This window comes from Rhineura floridana, chromosome 4 (assembly GCF_030035675.1).
Source record: "Rhineura floridana isolate rRhiFlo1 chromosome 4, rRhiFlo1.hap2, whole genome shotgun sequence".
In the NCBI taxonomy this organism is placed as follows: Eukaryota; Metazoa; Chordata; class Lepidosauria; order Squamata; family Rhineuridae; genus Rhineura; species Rhineura floridana.
Window position 1 is genome coordinate 110,797,527 of NC_084483.1, and position 22,332 is coordinate 110,819,858.

At 39.8% G+C, this 22,332-nt stretch overlaps 3 protein-coding genes across 6 annotated transcripts in view; 1 reads left to right on the forward strand and 2 right to left on the reverse strand.

Annotated features, from left to right (window-relative positions):
* ADAT2 (adenosine deaminase tRNA specific 2) overlaps window positions 1-4,880 on the reverse strand; it is a 19,893-nt gene extending 15,013 nt beyond the window's left edge. The window contains exons 1-2 of one of the 2 annotated variants that reach the window (XM_061624036.1): window positions 4,494-4,880; window positions 3,859-4,260 (exon numbers count right to left, since the gene is read on the reverse strand). In XM_061624036.1, coding sequence (XP_061480020.1) covers window positions 3,859-3,930 — 72 coding nt within the window. In that variant the 5' untranslated portion in view covers window positions 3,931-4,260; window positions 4,494-4,880. The remainder of the gene's footprint in view (window positions 1-3,858; window positions 4,261-4,493) is intronic. The other variant, XM_061624034.1, reaches the window with a different exon arrangement.
* PEX3 (peroxisomal biogenesis factor 3) lies at window positions 4,050-20,343 on the forward strand. Of its 2 annotated transcripts, XM_061624032.1 has the most exons (12): window positions 4,061-4,243; window positions 6,856-6,987; window positions 8,056-8,137; window positions 11,411-11,454; window positions 13,062-13,186; window positions 14,002-14,068; window positions 14,168-14,222; window positions 14,327-14,495; window positions 14,728-14,798; window positions 15,507-15,629; window positions 16,654-16,750; window positions 19,283-20,343. In XM_061624032.1, the coding sequence occupies exons 1-12, from the start codon at window positions 4,171-4,173 to the stop codon at window positions 19,364-19,366; spliced, it is 1,122 nt and encodes a 373-aa protein (XP_061480016.1). In that variant the 5' UTR covers window positions 4,061-4,170; the 3' UTR covers window positions 19,367-20,343. The 2 variants fall into 2 exon arrangements, with proteins under 2 accessions (XP_061480017.1, XP_061480016.1); XM_061624033.1 differs by lacking the exons at window positions 15,507-15,629; window positions 16,654-16,750; window positions 19,283-20,343 and adding an exon at window positions 15,381-15,498 and having other exon boundaries at window positions 4,050-4,243.
* FUCA2 (alpha-L-fucosidase 2) overlaps window positions 19,280-22,332 on the reverse strand; it is a 35,691-nt gene continuing 32,638 nt past the window's right edge. For both annotated transcript variants that reach the window (XM_061624031.1, XM_061624030.1), the window contains exon 7: window positions 19,280-22,096. In XM_061624031.1, coding sequence (XP_061480015.1) covers window positions 21,956-22,096 — 141 coding nt within the window. In that variant the 3' untranslated portion in view covers window positions 19,280-21,955. The remainder of the gene's footprint in view (window positions 22,097-22,332) is intronic.

The following is a 22,332-nucleotide window of genomic DNA, read 5'->3' on the forward strand; positions in this document are numbered from 1 at the left end:
ACCTATGAATAAGGAACTGTGCACTTTGCACAACAAAATAAACTTTGAGCCAAACTTTGACCAAGAGGCTAGACTCCTAGCAAAATCATCCAAGGTGGAATGGACAAAGCTGAGACACCAGACTAAGATGCATCCAAACTCAGAGGAAGGCAATGATAAACCACCTCTAAATACCACTTACCATGAAAACGCTATGAATAGAGTATCCAAAATGCAACACAAGATAGTGCTGGAAGATGCCCCCCAAGTCAGAAGGCACTCACTAAGCTACTGGGGAAGAACAATGGACAAATACGAGTAGCGCTGTGACTAATAATGTAACTGGGTCAAAGCTGAAATGAAGCCCAGAGGTTGACGTGCACAGATGCAAAAGGAGAGTCCGGAGTTGTACAATGTACACAATAGGAACATGGAATGTGAGAAGCATGAACCAGGGAAAGTTAGAAATTGTCAAGCAAGAAATGGAACGTATCAACATTACAATACTTGGTGTGAGTAAATTAAAATGGATGGGAATGGGACATTTTCAATCAGGCAACCACAAAATATTTGATGCAGGAAATGAGAAATGAAGAAGAAAATGGGTTTTGATGAGACTCAACGGGAAACTTATTAACATAACCATCATCCAAGTCTATGCACCGACAGCACACGCAGAAGAACAGGAATTGGAGAGATTATATGCAGAAGTACAGGAAGAAATTGATCACACACCGAAATGAGATGTGCTGATAATCATGGGGGACTGGAATGCAAGAGCAGGGAACAGAGAAGAACTAGGAATTGTGGGGAAATGGGCTTAGTAGATAGAAATGAAGTAGGAGAAAGGCTTATTGAATTTTGTGAAGCCAATAATTTGTTTCTAGCAAACACATTTTTTGAGCAACCGAAAAGATGACTGTACACATGGACATCACCAAATGGTCAATATAGGAATCAAATTGATTATATAATTGATAGCAGAAGATGGAGACGTTCCATACTTTCTGCGAAAACAAGACCAGGAGCAGACTGCAGTACAGATCATGAACTGGTAATATCAAAAATCAGAGTAAAGCTGAAGAAGAACAAGAAAACAATCATAATGGCAAGATACAATTTAAACAATATCCGAAAAGGATATAAACAGCAAATACAGGCATACTCCACTTTAACGTTCGCAATGGGACCGGAGAGTATACTTTATGTGAAAATCTACTTTAAGTGAAGCAATTGTCTTCACTTGTACTGCACGCAATCACCACTAGATGGCAGAGGCGTCATGCCAATAAAATGTACGTTATTGCAAAGTGTGCGAACGTTAAGCAGGGCATGGGGACGTATGGAGCATGTACGTTATAGCGAGGCAATGTTAAGTGAAGCAACGTTAAGCGGGGTATGCCTGTAAGGAACAGATTTGAGGCTTTAAACTTAGTTGACAAAGAGCCAGAAGAATTATGGATTGAAGCAAGAGACATTATCAGGGAAGAATGTAAAAAGACAATATCTCTAGCTAAAAGGAAAGAAAGACCTCAGTGGATGATGGACAAAACTCTTAAAATGGTTAAAGAGAGAAGGAAAGCAGAAGGAGCCAGAAACACGGTCAGAACCTTAAATGCAACAATACAGTGACGAGTTTGTAGGGACAAAGAGAACTATTACAACTATTGTATAGAAATAGAAGAGGATAATAAAAAGGTAAAGGGAAATTTAAACCAAGATTAGGGATGCTGAATAATCAACAGGGGCATACAGTGACTGACCAAGATAAAATGAAAGGAAGATGGAATCAATACACTGAAGAACACCATAATAGAGATGCAATGATAACAGATTCATTCACGGAGGAACCGTATGAAGAAAAACCAGAAATCTTAGAATGCGAGGTGGAAGCTGCTAAGAACGTAAGAACATAAGAAGAGCCTGCTGGATCAGGCCAGTGGCCCATCTAGTCCAGCATCCTGTTCTCACAGTGGCCAACCAGGTGCCTGGGGGAAGCCCGCAAGCAGGACCCGAGTGCAAGAACACTCTCCCTTGCTCTTAAAATACTTGGAAGAAACAAATCACCAGGAATAGATGGCATACCAATAGAGTTGCTATAGGTTACTGAGACTGAATCTGTCCAAATGTTGACAAAAATCTGTCAACAAATATGGAAAACAAAACAATGGCCCACAGCCTGGAAGTGTTCAATATATATCCCAATTCCAAAGAAAGGGGATCCTAGGGAATGCAGTAATTATCGAACTATTGCCTTAATATCCCATGCAAGTAAAGTACTGCTCAAGATCCTGCAACAAAGGCTCTTACCATACATGGAGAGAAAAATGCCAGATGTTCAAGCTGGATTTAGAAAGGGAAGAAGTACCAGAGATCATATTGCAAATATACGTTGGCTAATGGAACGGACTAAGAAATTTCAGAAGAAAATCACCCTGTGCTTTAGATTACAGCAAAGCCTTTGATTGTGTAGATCACGAAAAACTATGGAATGCTTTAAAATGCCACAGCATCTGATTGTCCTGATGTGCAACCTATACTCTGGACAAGAGGCTACTGTAAGGACAGAATATGGAGAAACCGATTGGTTCCCCATCGGAAAGGGTGTGAGACAGGGGTGCATTTTTTCACCATATTTATTTAATCTATATGCAGAACATATCATACAGAAAGTGGGATTGGACCAAAATGAAGAAGGTGTGAAAATTGGAAGGAGAAATATCAATAATTTAAGATATGCAGACAATACCATACTACTAGCAGAAACTAGTATTGATTTGAAACGAATGCTGATGAAACTTAAAGAGAAAAGCACAAAAGCAGGACTACAGTTGAACCTCAAAAAGACTAAAGTAATGACAACAGAAGACTTATGTAACTTTAAAGTCGACAATCAAGATATTGAACTTGTCAAGGATTATCAATACCTTGGCACAGTCATTAACGAAAAGGAGACAATAGTCAAGAAATTAGAAGAAGGCTAGGACTGGGAAAGGCAGCTATGAGAGAACTAGAAAAGGTCCTCAAATGCAAAGATGTATCACTGAACACCAAAGTCAGGATATTTCAGACCATGGTATTCCCATTCTCTATGTATGGATGTGAAAGTTGGACAGTGAAAAAAGTGGGTAAAAGAAAAATCAACTCATTTGAAATGTGGTGTTGGAGGAGAGCTTTGCGGATACCATGGACTGCGAAAAAGACAAATAATTGGGTGTTAGAACAAATTAAACCAGAACTGTCACTAGAAGCTAAAATGATGAAACTGAGGTTATCATACTTTGGACATATCATGAGAAGACAGGATTCACTAGAAAAGACAATAATGCTGGGAAAAACAGAAGGGAGTAGAAAAAGAGGAAGGCCAAACAAGAGATGGATTGAAAGGAAGCCACAGACCTGAACTTACAAGATCTGAACAGGGTGGTTCATGACTGATGAAGGTCGCTGATTTATAGGGCCACCATAAGTCGTAATCGACTTGAAGGCACACAACACACACATACACACACATTTATATCGCCATTACCTGGAGTCCTAGAAGATGCCCCGAAAGAAAGACAGGCAGACAGAAAATACCCACGTCCTTACCCATATATGTTTGCCTTCCAGGATCACACTTCGGAGCATCAACACTCACCGACAAGGAGCTTGCGGGCTTCCTATAAGCATTTATTCAGCCACTGTGAAAACAGGATACTGCAGCAGATGGGGCTTTGGCTTGATCCAGCAGGATTCATGTTCTTACATTATAATACCACTCGAAATCTGTTTTAAGTGTTTAATGTGCCATAAGACTCCCCTTTTTTACGAAAGTCAAGGTCACAAAAGTCTTCCTAGGGTCCTCTTATCTAGCCCCATTTTTAACTGCACACTCACCATATTTACGGCTCGATCCATCCAGGCCTCGTCCTCTCCTGTGGCCACCGCTCCCTTCCTCAGCGCTTCCATCTCTGTATGGTGACAAGCGTTACCACCGCTACTGCCGCCCGGAACAAAGAGTACAGAGCTGATGCTTCCGGAGGACCCGAACGGAGTACGAACGGCGACGAGGTGGGGGGCTAGAAAGCAGGTGGGACGCCGGGCTCCTCGTTCTTTGCTTTACGTGGTCAACGTCTGGGAGGAAGCGAGGCGGGGTTTTGTCTTGCGGCCGCTACGCTGCGGTGACAGGCGAGCGAAGCAGCGGTCGAGATGCTGCTCGCCGTGTGGGGCTTCCTTAAGCGTCACAAAAAGAAATGTTTCTTCTTGGGCGCCTTCCTTGGTGGTAAGTGATCCACAGCACTGGAAACAAAGCCCTTTAATTTACTTGTCATCCTTGGTCTTATAACGCAGTTCCTCCCATAGCACACATAAACAACCTCAGTCCTTCTTGAGGACAGGAGCCTAACGGAGGGAAGTCTGTTCAGGCTCTTGTCTCTTCTTACTTGCTTGGCCACCAGCACTACCCCTTGTTGGCTTTTCCTCCCACCTGCTCACCTGGCCCCCATACTACACACGCGCCCCCATCCTCTTACCTTGCTGCCTGATCCTGTCGTGTCTGTTTATGCAGCAGCGAGCCTGTAAGTAGAACTGATTTCAATGGGGCTTACTCCCACGTAAGTCTGTTTAGGGTACCAGCCTTATTTCTATCTGCTCAAGCAATTATAGTACTTAATATTTTTGTGGTGTTTCTAGTTTTTTGAGTTCATCATCCTAGTTATAACACCAACAGCCTCGCTTGGCCAGCCAGCATTAGCATAACTATGTTGCAAGGCAGGGTCTGCCTTGAGGGTTGAGAGCGGCTCCAGCTTATTCTTCTCTGTGGTGACCACATCCTCTGTCCCAGGCTGCTGCTGCTGTTCCCTCCATGTTCCTTAGCTCAGGTTGATCTTTATCTTTTATTCAGTGTGCTTTGTCCTGCCTTGAAAAGCAGATTTCCCCCCACTTTTTAAAGATCACAATTGTTGAAGAGATTCAAGTTCAGGCCTGTTCTGTATTAATACACTTGTTCCAGATTGTCTTTGCATTGATGTTGCCTCACAACTGCATGTATAGACTTATCCCTTCTCTTCAGATCCAAGTCTTTCTTTTTGCATACTCATTCTATTATAACCTGTTCTTGAAGATACTTGCTTTTTTCCCTGTATGGGAGCTTGACCCCACACTGATGGGAAAGTACAGAACCTTTTGTCTTGCTTTTCTAGATGTATATATTTCATATTCTGATACATTGTACACAAGTAATTAGATGTTTATTAGGTTCATAGAGAAATCTATGTCCAGAGGTTCATAAAAAAATCACTGCATTCACAGGAGTGGTACATGAAAAGGCATCTAGCGATGCCCTGTGTTAAATGCAAACTGAGCTGCAGAAAGGCATCTCTTGGTACAGTTGTGCTGAAATCTCTTTATTCGTGGAGGTTTTGCTGCAACCTCTGGCTCCCAAAATGATTGCCACACTAATTTCCTACAATACAAGTGAAATATCAGTGGAAATTTCAGCCTACATTTGGCAATTGTTTTTATATTGTTTTAAATTGTTTTTAAAATATGTGTTTTAAACTGTATATGTGTTTTAATGTTTTTGATTGCTGTAAACCGCCCAGAGAGCTTCGGCTATGGGGCGGTATACAAGTGCAATAAATAAATAAATAAATAATAAATTCACTACTAGCATTAGGGTTACATTAACAGTAGAGTTTATGTGAAAAGAGCTCCCAGTCCCCTTTCAGCCATAATGCACTTGAAATCTATAAATGTACATAGTTTTGGCACACTGAAATGTGAGATTTATATCTTGGTATAAACATCTGCTTTACTTAATAAAAAGAGATTGAGAGAGAGATTTGTATTTTGTAAATTGTGTGAAACTGTTACCATGAATTTGCTATCCCAATCAATTTCGGTTAATCATTTTGCCTGAGAAGAGGAAGCCAGTCTGGAAATTAAACAAGAACAGTTTTAGTACATACAGTAATACCTCAGTTAACAAAGTAGATGTGTTCCTGGACATTTCACATCAGTTTCACGTTTTAAAAAGCCTTCCTTCCTGGAGGATTCCTTAACAGAGATATTACTGTACACTGTTTCCGTGATCCTGTAGTGGCATGGGATTCAGCCTTTCTTATCAATCAATAGATTGATAGTATTGATCTAATTAAAATGGAGACAATAGTCAAGAAATCAGAAAAAGACTAGGACTGGGGAGGGCAGCTATGAGAGAACTAGAAAAGGTCCTCAAATGCAAAGACGTACCACTGAACACTAAAGTCAGGATCATTCAGACCATGGTATTCCCGATCTCTATGTATAGATGTGAAAGTTGGACAGTGAAAAAAGCGGATAAGAGAAAAATCAACTCATTTGAAATGTGGTGTTGGAGGAGAGCTTTGTGCATACCATGGACTGCGAAAAAGACAAGCAATTGGGTGTTAGAACAAATTAAACCAGAACTATCACTAGAAGCTAAAATGATGAAACTGAGGTTATCATACTTTGGACACATAATGAGAAGACATGATTCACTAGAAAAGACCATAATGCTGGGAAAAACAGAAGGGAGTAGAAAAAGAGGAAGGCCAAACAAGAGATGGATTGATTCCATAAAGGAAGCCACAGACCTGAACTTACAAGATCTGAACAGGGTGGTTCACGACAGATGCTATTGGTGGTCACTGATTCATAGGGTTGCCATAAGTCGTAATCGACTTGAAGGCACGTAACAACAACAAATTGATCTAATTGTGAAAGCTTGCTCTGGGCAACATTTTTATAATTTCTACTGTTGTAATATAAGTATCAAGAGAAAAATCTCTTCCAAAGCAGAACAAAGAGAACAAGAGAACACTGTATGGTATTTTGGAAGCCTGTATTCCTTTTCTAAAATACCTTTTCTAGGAGTTTATGTACTTGGAAAATATGGGCAGAAAAAAATGAAAGAAATCCAAGAAAGAGAAGCTGCGGAATATATTGCACAAGCACGAAGGCAGTATCATTTTGAAAGTAACCAGAGGACTTGCAACATGACAGGTAAGGCAATAGCAGTCTATGGATCTATTCAGATCATACCATAGTTTGTGTTAATTGTACTTCAGGCAAAACAACTCTTTGAATTGCTTGTCTGCTGTTGGTTCCCGTTTTCTTCACACTCATATTCATGTTTATTCCTGTTTCCATAGTGTAGCAGTCACTTGAGGCAGAGCATAACTATAGTTTCCCCATTTAGGCATCACACCAAACTGTAACTAGCACCAACCATGTTTGCAAACACAGAAACTATAGTTTCTGATTCTAATTTGCCAGCTGATCACGAAGCCATAATTTGTGGTGCCAAACTGTAGTTAAGCTTCATTAACCGTGGTTTGGTGGGATGTCTAAATTGAAGATTTCTCTTTGATTATAATATGGACAAATGCACATCATAGTTGAGATTCAAAACAGTGTGTGTGTAGTATTGCATTTCCATAGCCCAAAATAAAGCTTATTGAGTTTTTTTATGCACCTCTTATGAACTGTTCTTATGCTGTGTTTCTGTGTTAACTTTCTGTTTTTAAAAGCAGTCTTATTCATACTGAACTTATTTTATTCTTAACAGGCTGAGATTTTCTAGTCTCTAATCATAAGAAAAAGTTCTCCAGTCTTGAAAGTGCTCTTTGCATTTCTGGTTCAAATTTATCCTTGTTGAGCAAGGGTGGCTAAAACTGGAAACAGTAATTTAAAATGTGGTGTTATGCATGTTTCCAATAGTATTCTTTCTCTGAAAAGCAAATCAAATGATCCTTATATTCATTAATTTTCCAAAGGCCAAGTGTTGGATCCAGTTTTTTCCATTTTGCAAACAGAGTAGCTTCTTCTGTTCATAGAAGGTTCTGAGATCCAGCAGAAGCTCCTGCTCGGAGAGGAGACAGAAGGCGATTTTAGTTGATTCTCCCTCTAGTACACTACTTCCTACACTGTTCTGGGAGGTGTCTCAGCCCTCCAGAACAGATTCTTACAAGGTGTAAGAGGAAAACACACACGATCCAACCCATTGAAAAATTGATTTGTTGACAAGGTTTTTTGTAGGCTGATTTTTCCCTGATTGCTTTTCTTTAATAGTATTGTCAATGCTTCCAACACTAAGGGATACTTTGATGTATCAACTGAATTCTGAGAGCCTCACTTCACTGTTGAAAAACAAGTAAGTGTGTCCTGTTAATTTGCTTTGAATGCCTATTCTTTATATTTTGGGCTGTAAGTGGTTTGTGCATATGTAACAATCATGTGGGAGAATTATTCTCTGCAAGCTGAATTTGTCAATTGCTAAAACATTTTAAGCACTTTTATCCTGATAAAGCAGCATAAGAATTAAAAGCACATTGCACATCTGGCATCTGATATGCATTGGGAGCAGGGGAACTATCATAAAAAGTCTTTCTGATGGATGTTCTATGAAACTCATAGGGGAAGATGAATTAAATCCCATATCCTACTATAACCTCCTCTTTGGATGCACACCTTAACGTGGTGAGGGGGTTTGAGTGTGTTGAAGAAGCTGAGAGCAGTGCCGTCAGGAGTCTAGACCAAGAGGCTAGACTCCTAGCAGGGGCACCCATGGCGGAATGGTCAAAGCTGAAACACCAGACTAAGATGTCCAAACTCAGAGGAAGGCAATGGTAAACCACCTCTGAATACCTCTTACCACGGAAACCCTATGAACAGAGTATCCAAAATGCAACACAAGATAGTGCTGGAAGATGAGACCCCCAGGTCAGAAGGCACTCACCGAGCTACTGGGGAAGAACAAAGGACAAGTACGAGTAGCGCTGTGACTAATGACGCAGCTGGGTCAAAGCCGAAAGGAAGCCCAGAGGCCGACGCGCAAAGATGCGAAAGGAGAGTCTGGAGTTGTACGACGCACACAGTAGGAACATGGAATGTGAGAAGCTTGAACCAGGGAAAGTTAGAAATTGTCAAGCAAGAAATGGAACGCATCAACATTACAATACTGATTTCCAATCAGGCAACTACAAAATATTTTATGCAGGAAATGAGAAATTAAGAAGAAATGGGGTTGCTTTAATAGTGAGAAGTGATGTAGCAAGAGCAATTAGGAGCTACAATGCAAGGTCTGAGCGAGTGATATCAATGAGATTAACTGGGAAACCTATTAACATAACCATCATCCAAGTCGATGCTCCAACGGCAAACACAGAAGAAGAGGAATTGGAGAGATTTTACACAGAAGTACAGGAAGAAATTGATCACACACCAAAACAAGATGTGCTGATAATCATGGGGGATTGGAATGCAAAAGTAGGGAACAGAGAAGAATTAGGAATTGTGGGGAAATGGGGCCTAGGAGACAGAAACGAAGCAGGAGAAAGACTTATTGAATTCTGTGAAGTCAATAATTTGTTTCTTGCAAACACATTTTTTGAGCAACCGAAAAGACAACTGTACATCACCAAATGGTCAATATAGGAATCAAATTGATTATATAATTGGTAGCAGAAGATGGAGAAGTTCCATACTTTCTGCAAAAACAAGACCAGGAGCAGACTGTGGTACAGATCATGAACTGGTCATATTGAAAATCAGAGTAAAGCTAAAGAAGAACAACAAAGCAATCATAATGCCAAAGTACAATTTAAATAACATCCCAGAAGCATATAAAGATCAAATAAGGAACAGGTTTGAGGCTTTAAACTTAGGTGACAGAGAACAAGAAGAACTATGGAATGAAGTCAGAGACATTATCAGAGAAGAATGCAAAAAGACAATACCTCTAGTTAAAAAGAGAGAAAGACCTCAATGGATGACTGAAGAAATTCTTAAAATGGTTAAAGAGAGAAGGAAAGCAAAATCAAAAGGAGATAGAAACACGGTCAGAACCCTAAATGCAACTATACAATGACTAGTACGTAGAGACAAAGAGAACTACTACAACAGTTATTGTATAGAAATAGAAGAGGACAACAAAAAGGGTAGAACAAAAGCCCTGTTCCAAAATATTAGAGAAATGAAAGAGAAATTTAAACCAAGAGTAGGGATGCTGAATAATCAACAGGGGAACACACTGACTGACCGAGATGAAATAAAAGGAAGATGGAAGCAATACACTGAAGAACTCTATAAAAGAGATGCAAGGATGACAGATTCACTCACGAAGGAACCATATGATGAAGAACCAGAAATTTTAGAATGCGAGGTGAAAGCTGCTCTTAAAATACTTGGAAGAAACAAATCAGCAGGAATAGATGGCATACCAATAGAGTTGCTACAAGCTACTGAGACTGAATCTGTCCAAATGTTGACAAAAATTTGTCCACAAATGTGGAAAACTAACCAATGGCCCACAGACTGGAAGAGTTCAATATATATCCCAATTCCAAAGAAAGGGGATCCCAGAGAATGCAGTAATTATTGAACTATTGCCTTTATATCCCATGCAAGTAAAGTAATGCTCAAGATCCTACAACAAAGGCTCTTACCATATATGGAGTGAGAAATGCCAGACGTCCAAGCTGGATTTAGAAAGGGAAGAGGCACCAGAGATCATATCGCAAACATACGCTGGATAATGGAACGGAGCAAGGAATTTCAGAAGAAAATCACCCTGTGCTTTATAGATTACAGCAAAGCAGGGCAGCTGTGAGAGAACTAGAAAAGGTCTTCAGATGCGAAGATGTATGACTGAACACTAAAGTCAGGATCATTCAGACCATGGTTTTTCTGATCACTATATATGGATGTGAAAGTTGGACAGTGAAGAAAGCGGATAAGAGAAAAATCAGCTCATTTGAAATGTGGTGTTGGAGAAGAGCTTTGCGGATACCATGGACGGCAAAAAAGACAAATAATTGGGTGTTAGAACAAATTAAACCAGAACTGTCACTGGAAGCTAAAATGATGAAACTGAGGTTATCGTACTTTGGACACATAATGAGAAGACATGATTCACTAGAAAAGACCATAATGCTGAGAAAAACAGCAGGGAGTGAAAAAGAGGAAGACCAAACTAGATGGATTGATTCCATAAAGGAAGCCACAGACCTGAACTTACAAGATCTGAACAGAGTGGTTCATGACAGATGCTCTTGGAGGTCACTGATTCATAGGGTCGCCATAAGTCGTAGTCGACTTGGAGGCACATAACAACAACAACAACCCTACTATAAAGCAAATCCTAGTGTGTTTCAATTAGTTTGAAAAATGCCATCTGAAATATTAATTACCAAGGCCAGTTACAGCTGCATTTGAGAATTTCTTCAGAGCCACAAAACTGTATGATTGACTTATGATCTCTAATATGACATCCCATAATTTCAGGGGAGCATACCCCACCCCCAGTCATAGTTTCAGTGATTGTGCCTGCTCTGAATTATTTTGTCACTTTGATGTAGACAGAAATTGGGCTTTCTTCCTTCCAAGCCCATTAATTTTAAATGTTTCCATTCTTGTGTTTCCCCAGACCAGCCAACAAGTTAGATATATGGGAAGATTTGAAGATTATAAGTAAGTCAAAATGAATAATTATGGTCATGATCCAGTGAGCCTCTTTTCCGTATATACACAGAGTAGGGCTTCTGTTTTTTCTCCAAAATGTAGCTCTCATCCCCCAGTCTGTTCCCTGGCCTAGTTTCAGTGCACAATGCAAATTGTAAGCAGAGCAATCCTATACATGTTTCCTCAGAAGAGCCAACTTTGCCATTGAAGGAGCATTGGGGGAAGGAGGTTTTAAAAAAGACTGAGGGCTAACACCACATTTTTTGGCATTTCTGGGTTTTTCCATGTTTGAACAGAGGTCCTGTCCTGGAATATTTATTTATTTATTCATTCATTTAAAGTGTTTCTACCCTGTTCTTTAGACAAAACAAGGCTCCTGGAGTAGCTTGCACAGATGTCCAGAGGGGGGAGAAAGCTAGCTTAGGAGCCAGTTATTAAAAGATCTTATAATAACCAGCTGGGATGGAAACAGTACAGGTAGTGGCTGTCACTAGGTGACAGTTGGGCAGAGCCCTCTGCTGGTCCCTCTGCAGAGGTGATGGGATAGCTGTGTTTTGCTTTGCTCCACCTGCTCTGCAGCCTGGCAGAACGGCTGCTGCTGGGTGACAAAGAAGCTAGAATAGAGGCTGTAGGGATGCTGTAGTGGATTAAGATGCAAGGTTTGGGTGGGTGGGGGTACTGTTGTGTTAACGTTAAACTTGAAGATGATTTTTTAAAATAGCGTATGCAAGGGTTGTAGCTCAGCAGTTGAGCATCTGCCTTGCATGCAAAAAGTCCCAGGTTCTATTCCCAGCATCTCCAGGTAGGGCTGTGAGAGACTTCCTGTCTGAAATCCTGGAGAGTTGCTGTCAGTCAGTGTAGGCAACACTGAGCTGGATGGACCAGTGGGTCCAACTCTGTATAAGGCAGCTTCTTATGTTCCTTATGTCAGAAGTAAATCCTATTGTGTTCAGTGGAGTTTACTTCCAGCTAAGTATGCATAGGATTGCAGCCATACAGAGCATTCCTAACCCTGGATGGCTGGGGGATGGTGGTTTTAAGATGGCAAGTACTCACCTCTCCACTGGCCTTTGTTGGTGGAGAGGGGTGGGCTCTGCTCTGACAGAGGTCTTAGCTTTGCCCAGTAAGCTGCCACCTGTTGTAGTCAGCAGAAAACCCCAAAGTTAGAGTACCAGCAGATTTGGATCTGAGGGACCTAGATCCCTTTGGGATTCTTCAGCTGCACCAGCCTGGAGCTGGGGGGGGGGACCACCATCACCATCCTCCACTCTGGCTTTGGATACTGCAGTTAAACCACTGCTCTACACATCCCAGCCTCTTGTTTGCAGATTGCAAAATCTGCCCTTGCTTGAGCTCATTGCATCTTGAGCTCTTGATTACCCAAAAGAAACTCTTTTTAGAAGAAGAAACCAAATAGAGATTGCTTTTCCAAATAAACTAGAAACGTATTCCTCCTTTCAAAACATAAAGATCAGAACTATAAATTGTTACTCCATCCCATACATACAATATTTATTACTCTGTACAATACTTGAGATGACATGTTTGATATAGCACTAAATGCCCACTCCTTTTTATTTAGTATCAAGACAAGACCATTTTTTTTCTGTTTAAAGGTTTTACCAGAAGCATTGTAGCTGTATATAGCACATGTATGCTTGTAGTTCTTCTACGAGTCCAGCTAAATATAATTGGTGGATACATTTACCTGGATAATGCAGCAGTTTGCAAAAATGGCACAGTAAGTACTTTCTTTGAACTGTGGATCCATGATTGGAAAATTCAGTAAGAATCCAGTACACAGTATTATGCTTGCTGAAATCCCATTGAAATGAATTGTATGCTGAGGTGAAATCCAGCATCACATGAGTGAACTTCTGCTTGTGTAACAGGACTTCTCCTTCCTCTCCTCCCCCTGCACGACCCCCCTCCCCCAATCTGTTCAAGAAAGTCTTCCAACCCTCGGGAGCAGATTTGGGGGTGGATAAGTATGCAGGCAGGAAGAAGTCTCTTTGCACACGTGGAAATCTGTTTTGCTAGCAGATGGGATATATTTATGAGTAATGGAAGAAAGCTATATAAGACTAGACTATTTTAGACTAGTTTTCAAAGAGGAAGATGCTGCTTGACATTTTTTTAAAAAAAGATAACTCTCTAGCCCTCATAATTAAGAAGAGATTTGCATATATGATTTTTCCATTTTGTTGATGTTGAACAAGTTGACATCCCAGCTGTGGAGCACAGAGGAAATAACAATGGAGTTCTTTGCTTGTGTTGGTGCTCCCAAAGTTAGCTCTTATTTATAATGAGAAAGGCTCTATAAGGCTTTTTAAAAAACATTTGAATTGTTCTGTCCTCTGTGGTTCTATATTCAAAGATGGCTGAGGCTGTTAAGATCCAGGGTATATTGAGAGTGGTGCCAGTAGCAACTGAGGAAAGAGAAGGCACGGGGAAGGAAATTCAGCATCATGACTGCCTATACGGACACATGGAAGATGACACGCTGTTTGTTGCATAAAATAACAAAAACATTACAGAATGTTCTTCTCCTTATAGACACCTCTGGCTCCTCCTGAAGTCCAACAGCAATATTTATCAAGTATTCAGCACCTTCTAGGAGATGGTATGGTATTAGCAAACCTATTTTTACGTAATGCCTGTATCTGCAAAGTTTGAATAAATGGGTAGTTAGTCTTCAATAACTTTTTTTCTTCTGCTATAGGTTTGACTGAATTAATTACTGTGGTTAAAAAAGCTGTGCAGAATGTATTTGGGAGGTAAAAATTTCTTTTTTTAAATTTCTTTCATGCACGTCTAAAGCAATTAATTGGGGTCTTGTGGCATTGATGTGATAAATAATGATTAACTCTGCTCCTTGCAGTGTTTCTCTCAAACATGCTCTTTCTCTCTTGGATTTGGACCAGAAGCTACAAGAAATTAAGAAAATGATAGAACAACCGGGAGATAAGTCCTCATCTGAAGAAACTGGATCTCGGTCACTGTTATGTCATTACATGATGCCAGATGAAGAGAATCCTTTAGGTTCCCAGGTAGTATTGAAAGCAGGGGATAAAACCAAACCTGAAAACAAAGTTGTTAATTGTTTTGGCTCTGTTCTTTTTTTAATTGAACCAGAACTTAATCTTGAAATTATAATATTTTAGTTGGTTTCCACCTGAACCAGAATTGGACTTCCCAAAACAAACGTTCAGCATAAATAAAATAATTATGTAGGTTCATTTGTAGCACTGTTCAAGTTGCTTTTATGCTCTGTCTTTCTAGGCTAATGGACTTACAGAAAAAGATGTGGCTACTATTAAATTACTTAATGAAACAAGAGACATGTTGGACAGGTATGTAGCAGTTCTGATCCTTAACTAAGTGGAGTTCAGCATAACACAAATGAAGGAAAAACTGAAACTAGCTGGGATTTGGAGAACTTTATAGTGATTTTGTACCACTTTGTATAAAATGTTTTATTAAAAAAAATTGCTGTAATGGATGCTCACATTTAGTTGTTGTTACTAAAAAAAATGAGGAGCCCATATCTAAACGTTTGTGAGTCAACTTTACATGTGACATTCTTGAGCCTTAAAACCATGAAGATTCAGACTTGCACATTTTGTCCTCTTTGTCCCCTTACATGGTTTGATCTGCCCCCCCCCCTTGCTGGCCCCTTGTGTAAACCATCATTTGCTAATATATCCAAACTGGGCAAATTTAACTTGTTTCTAAACTGGAAATTAAGTCTCATTTCAGTTCCTGGTTAAGAGATAAACTCTGATTCATATGAATGGGGATAGGGAGGAAATTGGAGCATGAAGAGCTCATCTCTGATCAAAATAAGCCAGGATTCTTTTAAACTACAAGTAAACGCCAGCAAAGGCCTTTTTCTGTTCATTTGGTGCTAAACCATGTTTTTGTGTTATGTGCAGCCTAGCTCCATATTCTCATCAGCAGAGCATCAGTTTTGTTAAGATTAAAGTTTTCCAAAATCTGCTAGCAACATACAGAAGGGTATGTATTTATTCATTTATTATGATTTGATTTATTTATTCCAGTCCAGATTTTAATAGAGTTTTGAGCTCATGTTTAAATAGAGGATTCAGTCAACTGCTGGACAACATGGCAGAATTCTTCAGACCCACCGAGCAGGATATATGCCATAGTGGTTCCATGAACAGGTAAACATCTTTTAACTATTAAAAAAACAAAAGTGCTTTTCTCTGTAAAAGGCTTTAAGTATAGTCAGAGTTACACTTTGATAGTTCATTATTAATACCTAATTCTCTGCCAAATATAAGGCATCAGTTGAGTTTCACCAACATCACACAGCAATCCTGCCAATTGTGATCTGTTTTAGGCTGAATTTTTAACAAAACAATGTTTCAACTTCAATTTAATTTGGATGCTGCTCCAGTTCAGGCAAAATGTCTTACCCCTTTGTTAATTACCTTAAAAATAACTGATAGATTTACTGTCTAGCCAGGTTGAATATTCATTCCAAGTCGGCTGAGATGATTTTTTTTTCAAATTTTCAATGGGACAAGCTTGATTGTATTTAAAGTTCCTCTCTACTCCTGAAAAGATCTGCACAAACTTTCATATACACAAGAAATGTATTTAAACAAGAGAAAGACATTTAAAAGAAAAGGCAAAGTAAGTGTTTCCTTGTAATCAGATGCCGTGCTGACACCTTTGAATGGGAGCAGGAGACAAACTCAGCTCCCACGCACAGCAGCTCACACCTGTTATCAAGTAACCCAACATGCAATGCATGGGGAAGACATAGTATGCCGGGTAATTTGATGGCAGTTACCATGCCACCTGCCCAGTGTGTCAATTCAGACTGGGGGCCTGGCAGGGAGAGTGGCTGAATGAGTTTGTGTTGGCTGGCCAGTGCAACAGCTGGTGAAGCAGCCGGTGCAGTAGATTGTATGCCACCTGCCCGCAACTGACGCAGGCTGGGTGAGCAAGTGGTGGCATGTGGCAGCTAGCACCACAGAGTTAGGCTTGGGCTGGTGAGGGGACTGTCTGGGGATTTGGCCAGTGCGCATCCTTGCTGACTGTTGCTGCCAGCCCTGAACTCATACTGCAGGTACTATGTTCTTCTAAAGATGGCTGTAGAATCCTTATGTTACAGAAGTAGCTAACAAGACTTTTATGCTACCTAACCACTATTTTTCTCCTCTCCCCCCAATCTTCCAGCCTTTGTAGCATCAGTCTTCCTTTAGCAAAGATAATTCCAATAATAAATGGGCAGATTCATTCAGTCTGCAGTGAAACACCAAGTCATTTTGTTCAGGTAAGAAGGCCTATTTTCTTTTTGCTTGTTTTCTCAGACTGTTTATTGACAGACTGCTTGTAGATTCCAGGGTGGCTTACAAACATAATTAATAGAGTACAAATAGGGGAAAAACAATTAAAATAATTTCTTATCTAAAATGAGCTGGAGTTTGACAACAAATATAGCCCTGTCAGCCTGTTTTGTACTGTTGACATTATTACATTTTTTAAGCAGGTAAAAGTGCACTAAGCACTGTACAAAGAGTAAAGTAAACATGTTGTGGTCAGGATGGCTTGCCATTTTACTGATTAAAAAAATGAGAAAATGTGCAAAGTTTAGATACACTCACTTTACATTACATAAACACAGGAAGGGAAAGTGCTAGGATGGGAAGCTTTTATTCTAAATGGTAGAGATAGTTGAACATGGGTTAGGGATCCCTAACAAACAGAATCCATCCTCAAACTTTTTTAGTTAGGCTGCTTTAGTGTCTCTGGTAGATTATTCACATCTGTAAAATGGAACTCTTCCCTCTTGATAATTTTGGACCTCTGACCTACTAACAGTGGATCAAGCAGTTCTACTCACCGGGCTTGAATAGTCTGGTGCTTAACTGGTTCTGTTCTCGTCTGTTTGAGCATATTCAAAGGCGGCGTCATTGTGATGCCAGCTTAGACCCTTAGAGTTTGTTTGGTTTTTTATTTGCTTCTTGGCATTTCTAGACTGCCTTGCTCCACAAGCATTCACAAAGCAGTTTCCATTCAGTGAAACAATTTACAGCCGAGTATATTAAATGTATGGGTACAAAAAAAATAATAAAAAAGGTGAAAAAACAAACCACTTCCAACTGCCTGGCAGAATAAAAATGTTTTCACATACCTCTGAAATGAGGCTAAAAAAACATAAATAAGCCTTCCAAGGTAACACATTCCATATCCACAACCAAAAAGGCCCTGCTCCTCATGGAGGCCAGCCGCAGTTCTGAGAAGGTAGCACCTAGAACAGGGCCTCAAAATGCTGAAAGTGGAGAAGGTACTTTATGAGGAAACGTGCATCTTGAGAATACAACCTAAGCCATGTAAAGATTTAAAAGTTAAAGCTAGCACTTCGAATTGGACCTAGAAACAAACTAGTAACATATGAAGATGTTATGAGTAGGTGCAATATTCTCATTAAGCTTGCCCCAGCTAACAACTGATGGAGAATGACATTTTGTACCATTTGATGTTAAATTCCACAAATCTCACTTTTATCTCTAACATGTATATGAAGCCATTGGGAGAAATAATACAGAATTTTGGAATTGTCATCAATATGCCAATGACCCTCAGATTAGTACTGTGATAACTCTGTGTCCAAGAGCAGCTTTCTTAGTGTGTGTCGGTGTTGTGTTTTTTAAAAAAAACAACCAGTGATTTAAAGGCAGGAATAGAATTCTAGCAAGACTGGTCTAATGCTTGCTGTTCCATAGTGTTAGAGATCAGAGCTTGGAAGATTTCTTTTAAAAAGTAATAAATTACATGGCCCAAAAAAGTAGTAATTACCTATACAATTACAATAGCTCTGAAAGTAACTGATTACTATTGAAGACCTTCCTCTTTCAACAAGCCTTTTAAGCTGAGACCTTATCCCAGTCTGCTTCTGTGTTGGAATTGCTTTTTAATATGCTTTTAAACCTTTTTTTTAACAATATGTTTTTTAACCTTTTTAAAAAAAAAAGTCTTCAAAGTCGTTTTGTTTTAATGTATTTTAATGTCAGTTTTTATGATGTTTTAAAGTGTCTTTAGTGCTTTTTTTTACAGCCTAGGGCTGGCGTACTTCAGAAACCATGTACGCCCCGCGGCTGCATACATGTGATTGGGTAGTGCAGGGGGAACCTGGTGCCCTGCAGAGGTTGATGGACTCCATCTCCCATCATCCCTGACATTGACTGTGCTGGCTGGGTCTGGTGGGAGTTCAGAGTCTAACCACATTGGAAGGGCCACAGGCTCTCTGTTCCTAGGGTAGTGCCTGCCTGGTGTTCTCACATCCCATGAGGAGCTAAGCCATTACTGCAGTTTGCTCAGTCTGTGAAACTGCCTCCTAATGAGTTCAAAGTTGCTCTGATCACAAACTTAGGGTGGTACTCAGTGTTAGTTCTACATAGAATGGAATGGAATAGGGGCAGGGTATAATTGTTCTAAATACATTTTCAAAAAGGTAAAGTCCATTCTTTGTAGTTGAGCTATTTTACTGTCTTGGAGATAAGAGCAACAGTGACTTAAGGAAAAGCCTCAAGCTTTGCTTCATGCAGAGGAGACTGCCCTTGGATGTAATTGGGGGAGGGAAGGCACTGGGATATATCTACTCCAAGATTGTTTACATCTCCCCCATTTCATTAGTTTACTTCCAAATTATTTTCATCTTGATTCTAAACCCTTGCAGTGCTATAATATTTTAGTGTGATGACATATTAATGGGGCAAGTGACAAACCTCATCCATACTTGCTGATACTATGCATCTGCTTATGTAAAGAAAATGTAGAGAAAACTTGAATATTTTCTTTCCAGGACCTGTTAATGATGGAACAAGTGAAAGACTTTGCTGCTAATGTGTATGAAGCTTTCAGTACCCCTCAACAACTAGAGAAATAAACTGTATAGCAAGATGTACATACAGTGCATTTGTGAATTCTTCATTTAATAAGGAATCTCATCAGAATGGTACAGGATTGTTTGCCCTACAGAAAGAATGCCTTTTAAGGAAATACAACTTCTAGGTTTTTTATTGATAGAGATCACCTGACTTAAATGGGGAGGGGGACATTATGTTGCAAGCCTTTGTGTTGAGGCAGTCTCAGTTATGAATAACTTGTTTACAAAAAGACAATGCAAAGAACAGCCTGTCAGCAGTACGTTTTTTCAAGATGTGTGTCTGGTTTCAAAAGTGCAAACTGCAACAACATTATGAGAAAGTCAGGGTTCTGCCTCGCTGTAGACCAAGGGGGAGGTGGATCAGTTTTCCCTCAAAGCCAGGGACAGCGCTTAGCCTATAAAACAAGATTCCATTCACAAATTATCTGCAACATGGAACACAGTAGGACTGGCTTGTGTATGTAGTACCACCACTGTACAGGCAATGCACTCAGCACCTCTTCTGTCCGTGGCAGATGAAGGTCAGGAATAGCTTCTCTCAATACGGATTGGCTGTGAAGCAGAGCAGAAGTTGACCTATATACCCTCTCTGAAGCTTCACTCAAAAGCTAATCAAACCATCTGCTAATATGAAAAGAAGAGATGCAATCAAGCCTCCTTTTCTCCCTCCACTGTCTCATCACCTTCTTACCTCCTGCCCTGAGTCATTCTAAGAATGGGGTATGTGGCCTTTCGTGCTTTTAGGTCTTCTAGATTAGGGCCACTGGTTGTTAAGTGCATATACTGAGGAAGTGTTGTGTTCTAAGCAATGCAATGTTGAGTGCTTACTCTACTGTTTCAGATTTAAAGTAGATGTTGTCTAGAAAATACTATGTTTACACTGTTTGTAAACGGTTACTGCTGTACATATCATTTATAAATATTTTAAATTGTAATATCTGTGAAATATCTGAATCACAATAAACTATTTTAACAAAGATTACGTCTAATATCCTTCAGCATCCTAAAGAATGCAAGTCAGTGATGTTTACACAATTTAGAACCATATGGGTTGAAAGGATGCAAAACTTGATTTTTTGTAAGACATCAATTGACATTTCAGCACCAAAAAAACTAAACATGTTTTTAGTCTTGCTGTAGCTATACTTTATTCTGTAGCACATTTATTCATTTAGAATATTCTGCTTCAGAGGGCTAGCAGCTTATGAGTTTCTCAAAATAAAATTGTACACAGACACAGGAATGGAAATCACATTGTGTTCATATAGAACTAGGTTTATTGAAGCAGCATTTCCTACCCTTCTTCTTCTGCTCTGGTGCTGTATCAGACAGCAGCTCCCACCAAAATCTTCTGAGGCAAGAGAGTGGGACTGAACAGCTTGATCTCGCTCAGCCCATAATGAACGCAAATGCTCATCTCCTACATTCAGACTTTCCTCTGTTAAATCATTACCACAGAGAGAAGTAAAAGCTCACTTGTAAATGAACAAGGCACCAGTGACTAGATTCTATCAGGACAAATTATTTTAAAATCAGCAAAAACAAATCTTTTTCAATAAGTCAAACCATATGAGCTACCCAAAGAGGTATTTTTACAATCCTATCAGTCTGGTACTCGAGTAACTGAATTTACAAGTGTAAATACTTATAGTAACATAAGTTGTTTACAATTACAGGCCATTTCTCACTAATCAAAACTAGAATCCAAGTCCTAATATGTTATTTCATATACAGTATTAATGGAAGTGGAGTGGGATTGGGTAATTTGAGGTAGGTTATAGGACTGAATAAACTTTGTCTCCCAATTCCACCTAACAATCACTTGTCCCCATTGAAACCACTGAAAAAAGTTAATTCACAGTGAGCGATTACATAAGTTCTATTAAAAGCAACTCTTAGCATGAGATCCATTGAATAGTGAGACAGCTTTCTTTTTGAAAAAAGAGTAGGAGTGGTAGTACCTTTTCTGCTTAGTCTGCCTTCTGTGAGCCTCTTAAGATAGGATGAGGAACCTCAGGCCCAGTGGCCAAATGTGGCCCTCCGGGCTCTTTCCCAGGCCCTGTACCCTAACAAGCCATACCCCTCACCTGCCTTTACTCTGCACCCTCCTTGAGCTTTTTTGTCTGACTGGAATGTGTCTTTGAAACTCTGGTAATGCCTCTTGCTGGTGTAGATGGAGAATAGAGGAGTACGTGTGAGAATGAAGAAACGAGCTTTCTATACAATCATAACATTCATACTAATTGCTCTGCTCACTTTTGGCTTTGGCTTTGCCCACCACTGGCATTTTGTCCATGGAAAGTTGCCCGGAAAGGAAGGTTGCCCTTGGGATGAAAAAAGGGTCCCAGCCTCTGCTCTAAGATCATTGCATGCCACTGGTTGACTTGATTTCCTGCCTAGTTGTGATACATTGCTACAAATTTTCATAGGTTCTCCTTTCAAAAAGTGTCAGAAAAGCTGAATAACGAACAAGATCAATGCATGGACTCTTTTCCTATAAATTTATATTTCAGATATATTCTCAGTCACCCCAAAGTAGGTCATGGCAAAAAATCAGTTACTGTAATCAAAAGTGAAGGATAGCTATCGCTAATACACATTAGTCAGCTGTAAAGTCCAACCCCATTGATACGGAAATATAGTAAATGGCAACTGAGGTACAACTACCATCATTCCCTTTTCTCCCAAGGAAGCCCATGGCAGTGGTTCTGCATATCCGATCAGGTTCACCTGAAACAGAAAAGGTATTATTAAATAGGAAACCAGATCAAAGAGATACTGACCCTCTTGCTTTAAAATATCTTTCATTAAAGCAGAGATGGGGAACCTGTGGCCCTCTAGTTATTGCTGAACTCAGACTTCAGCCATCGAAGCCAGGGATGAAGGAAATTGCAGTCCAACAATATCTGAATGGCACCCCATTGACTACCCTTGTGGACTAATCTATCATAAGTATTAGATATGGA

Excerpts from the sequence above, each read along its gene's own strand:
- PEX3 (XM_061624032.1), top strand. The coding sequence starts at position 4,171 with ATGCTGCTCGCCGTGTGGGGCTTCCTTAAGCGTCACAAAAAGAAATGT. Across the intron at positions 14,223-14,326 it reads GTGCAGAATGTATTTGGGAG|TGTTTCTCTCAAACATGCTC; the intron begins GTAAAAATTTCT and ends TGCTCCTTGCAG. Across the intron at positions 14,799-15,506 it reads ACAAGAGACATGTTGGACAG|TCCAGATTTTAATAGAGTTT; the intron begins GTATGTAGCAGT and ends TATTTATTCCAG.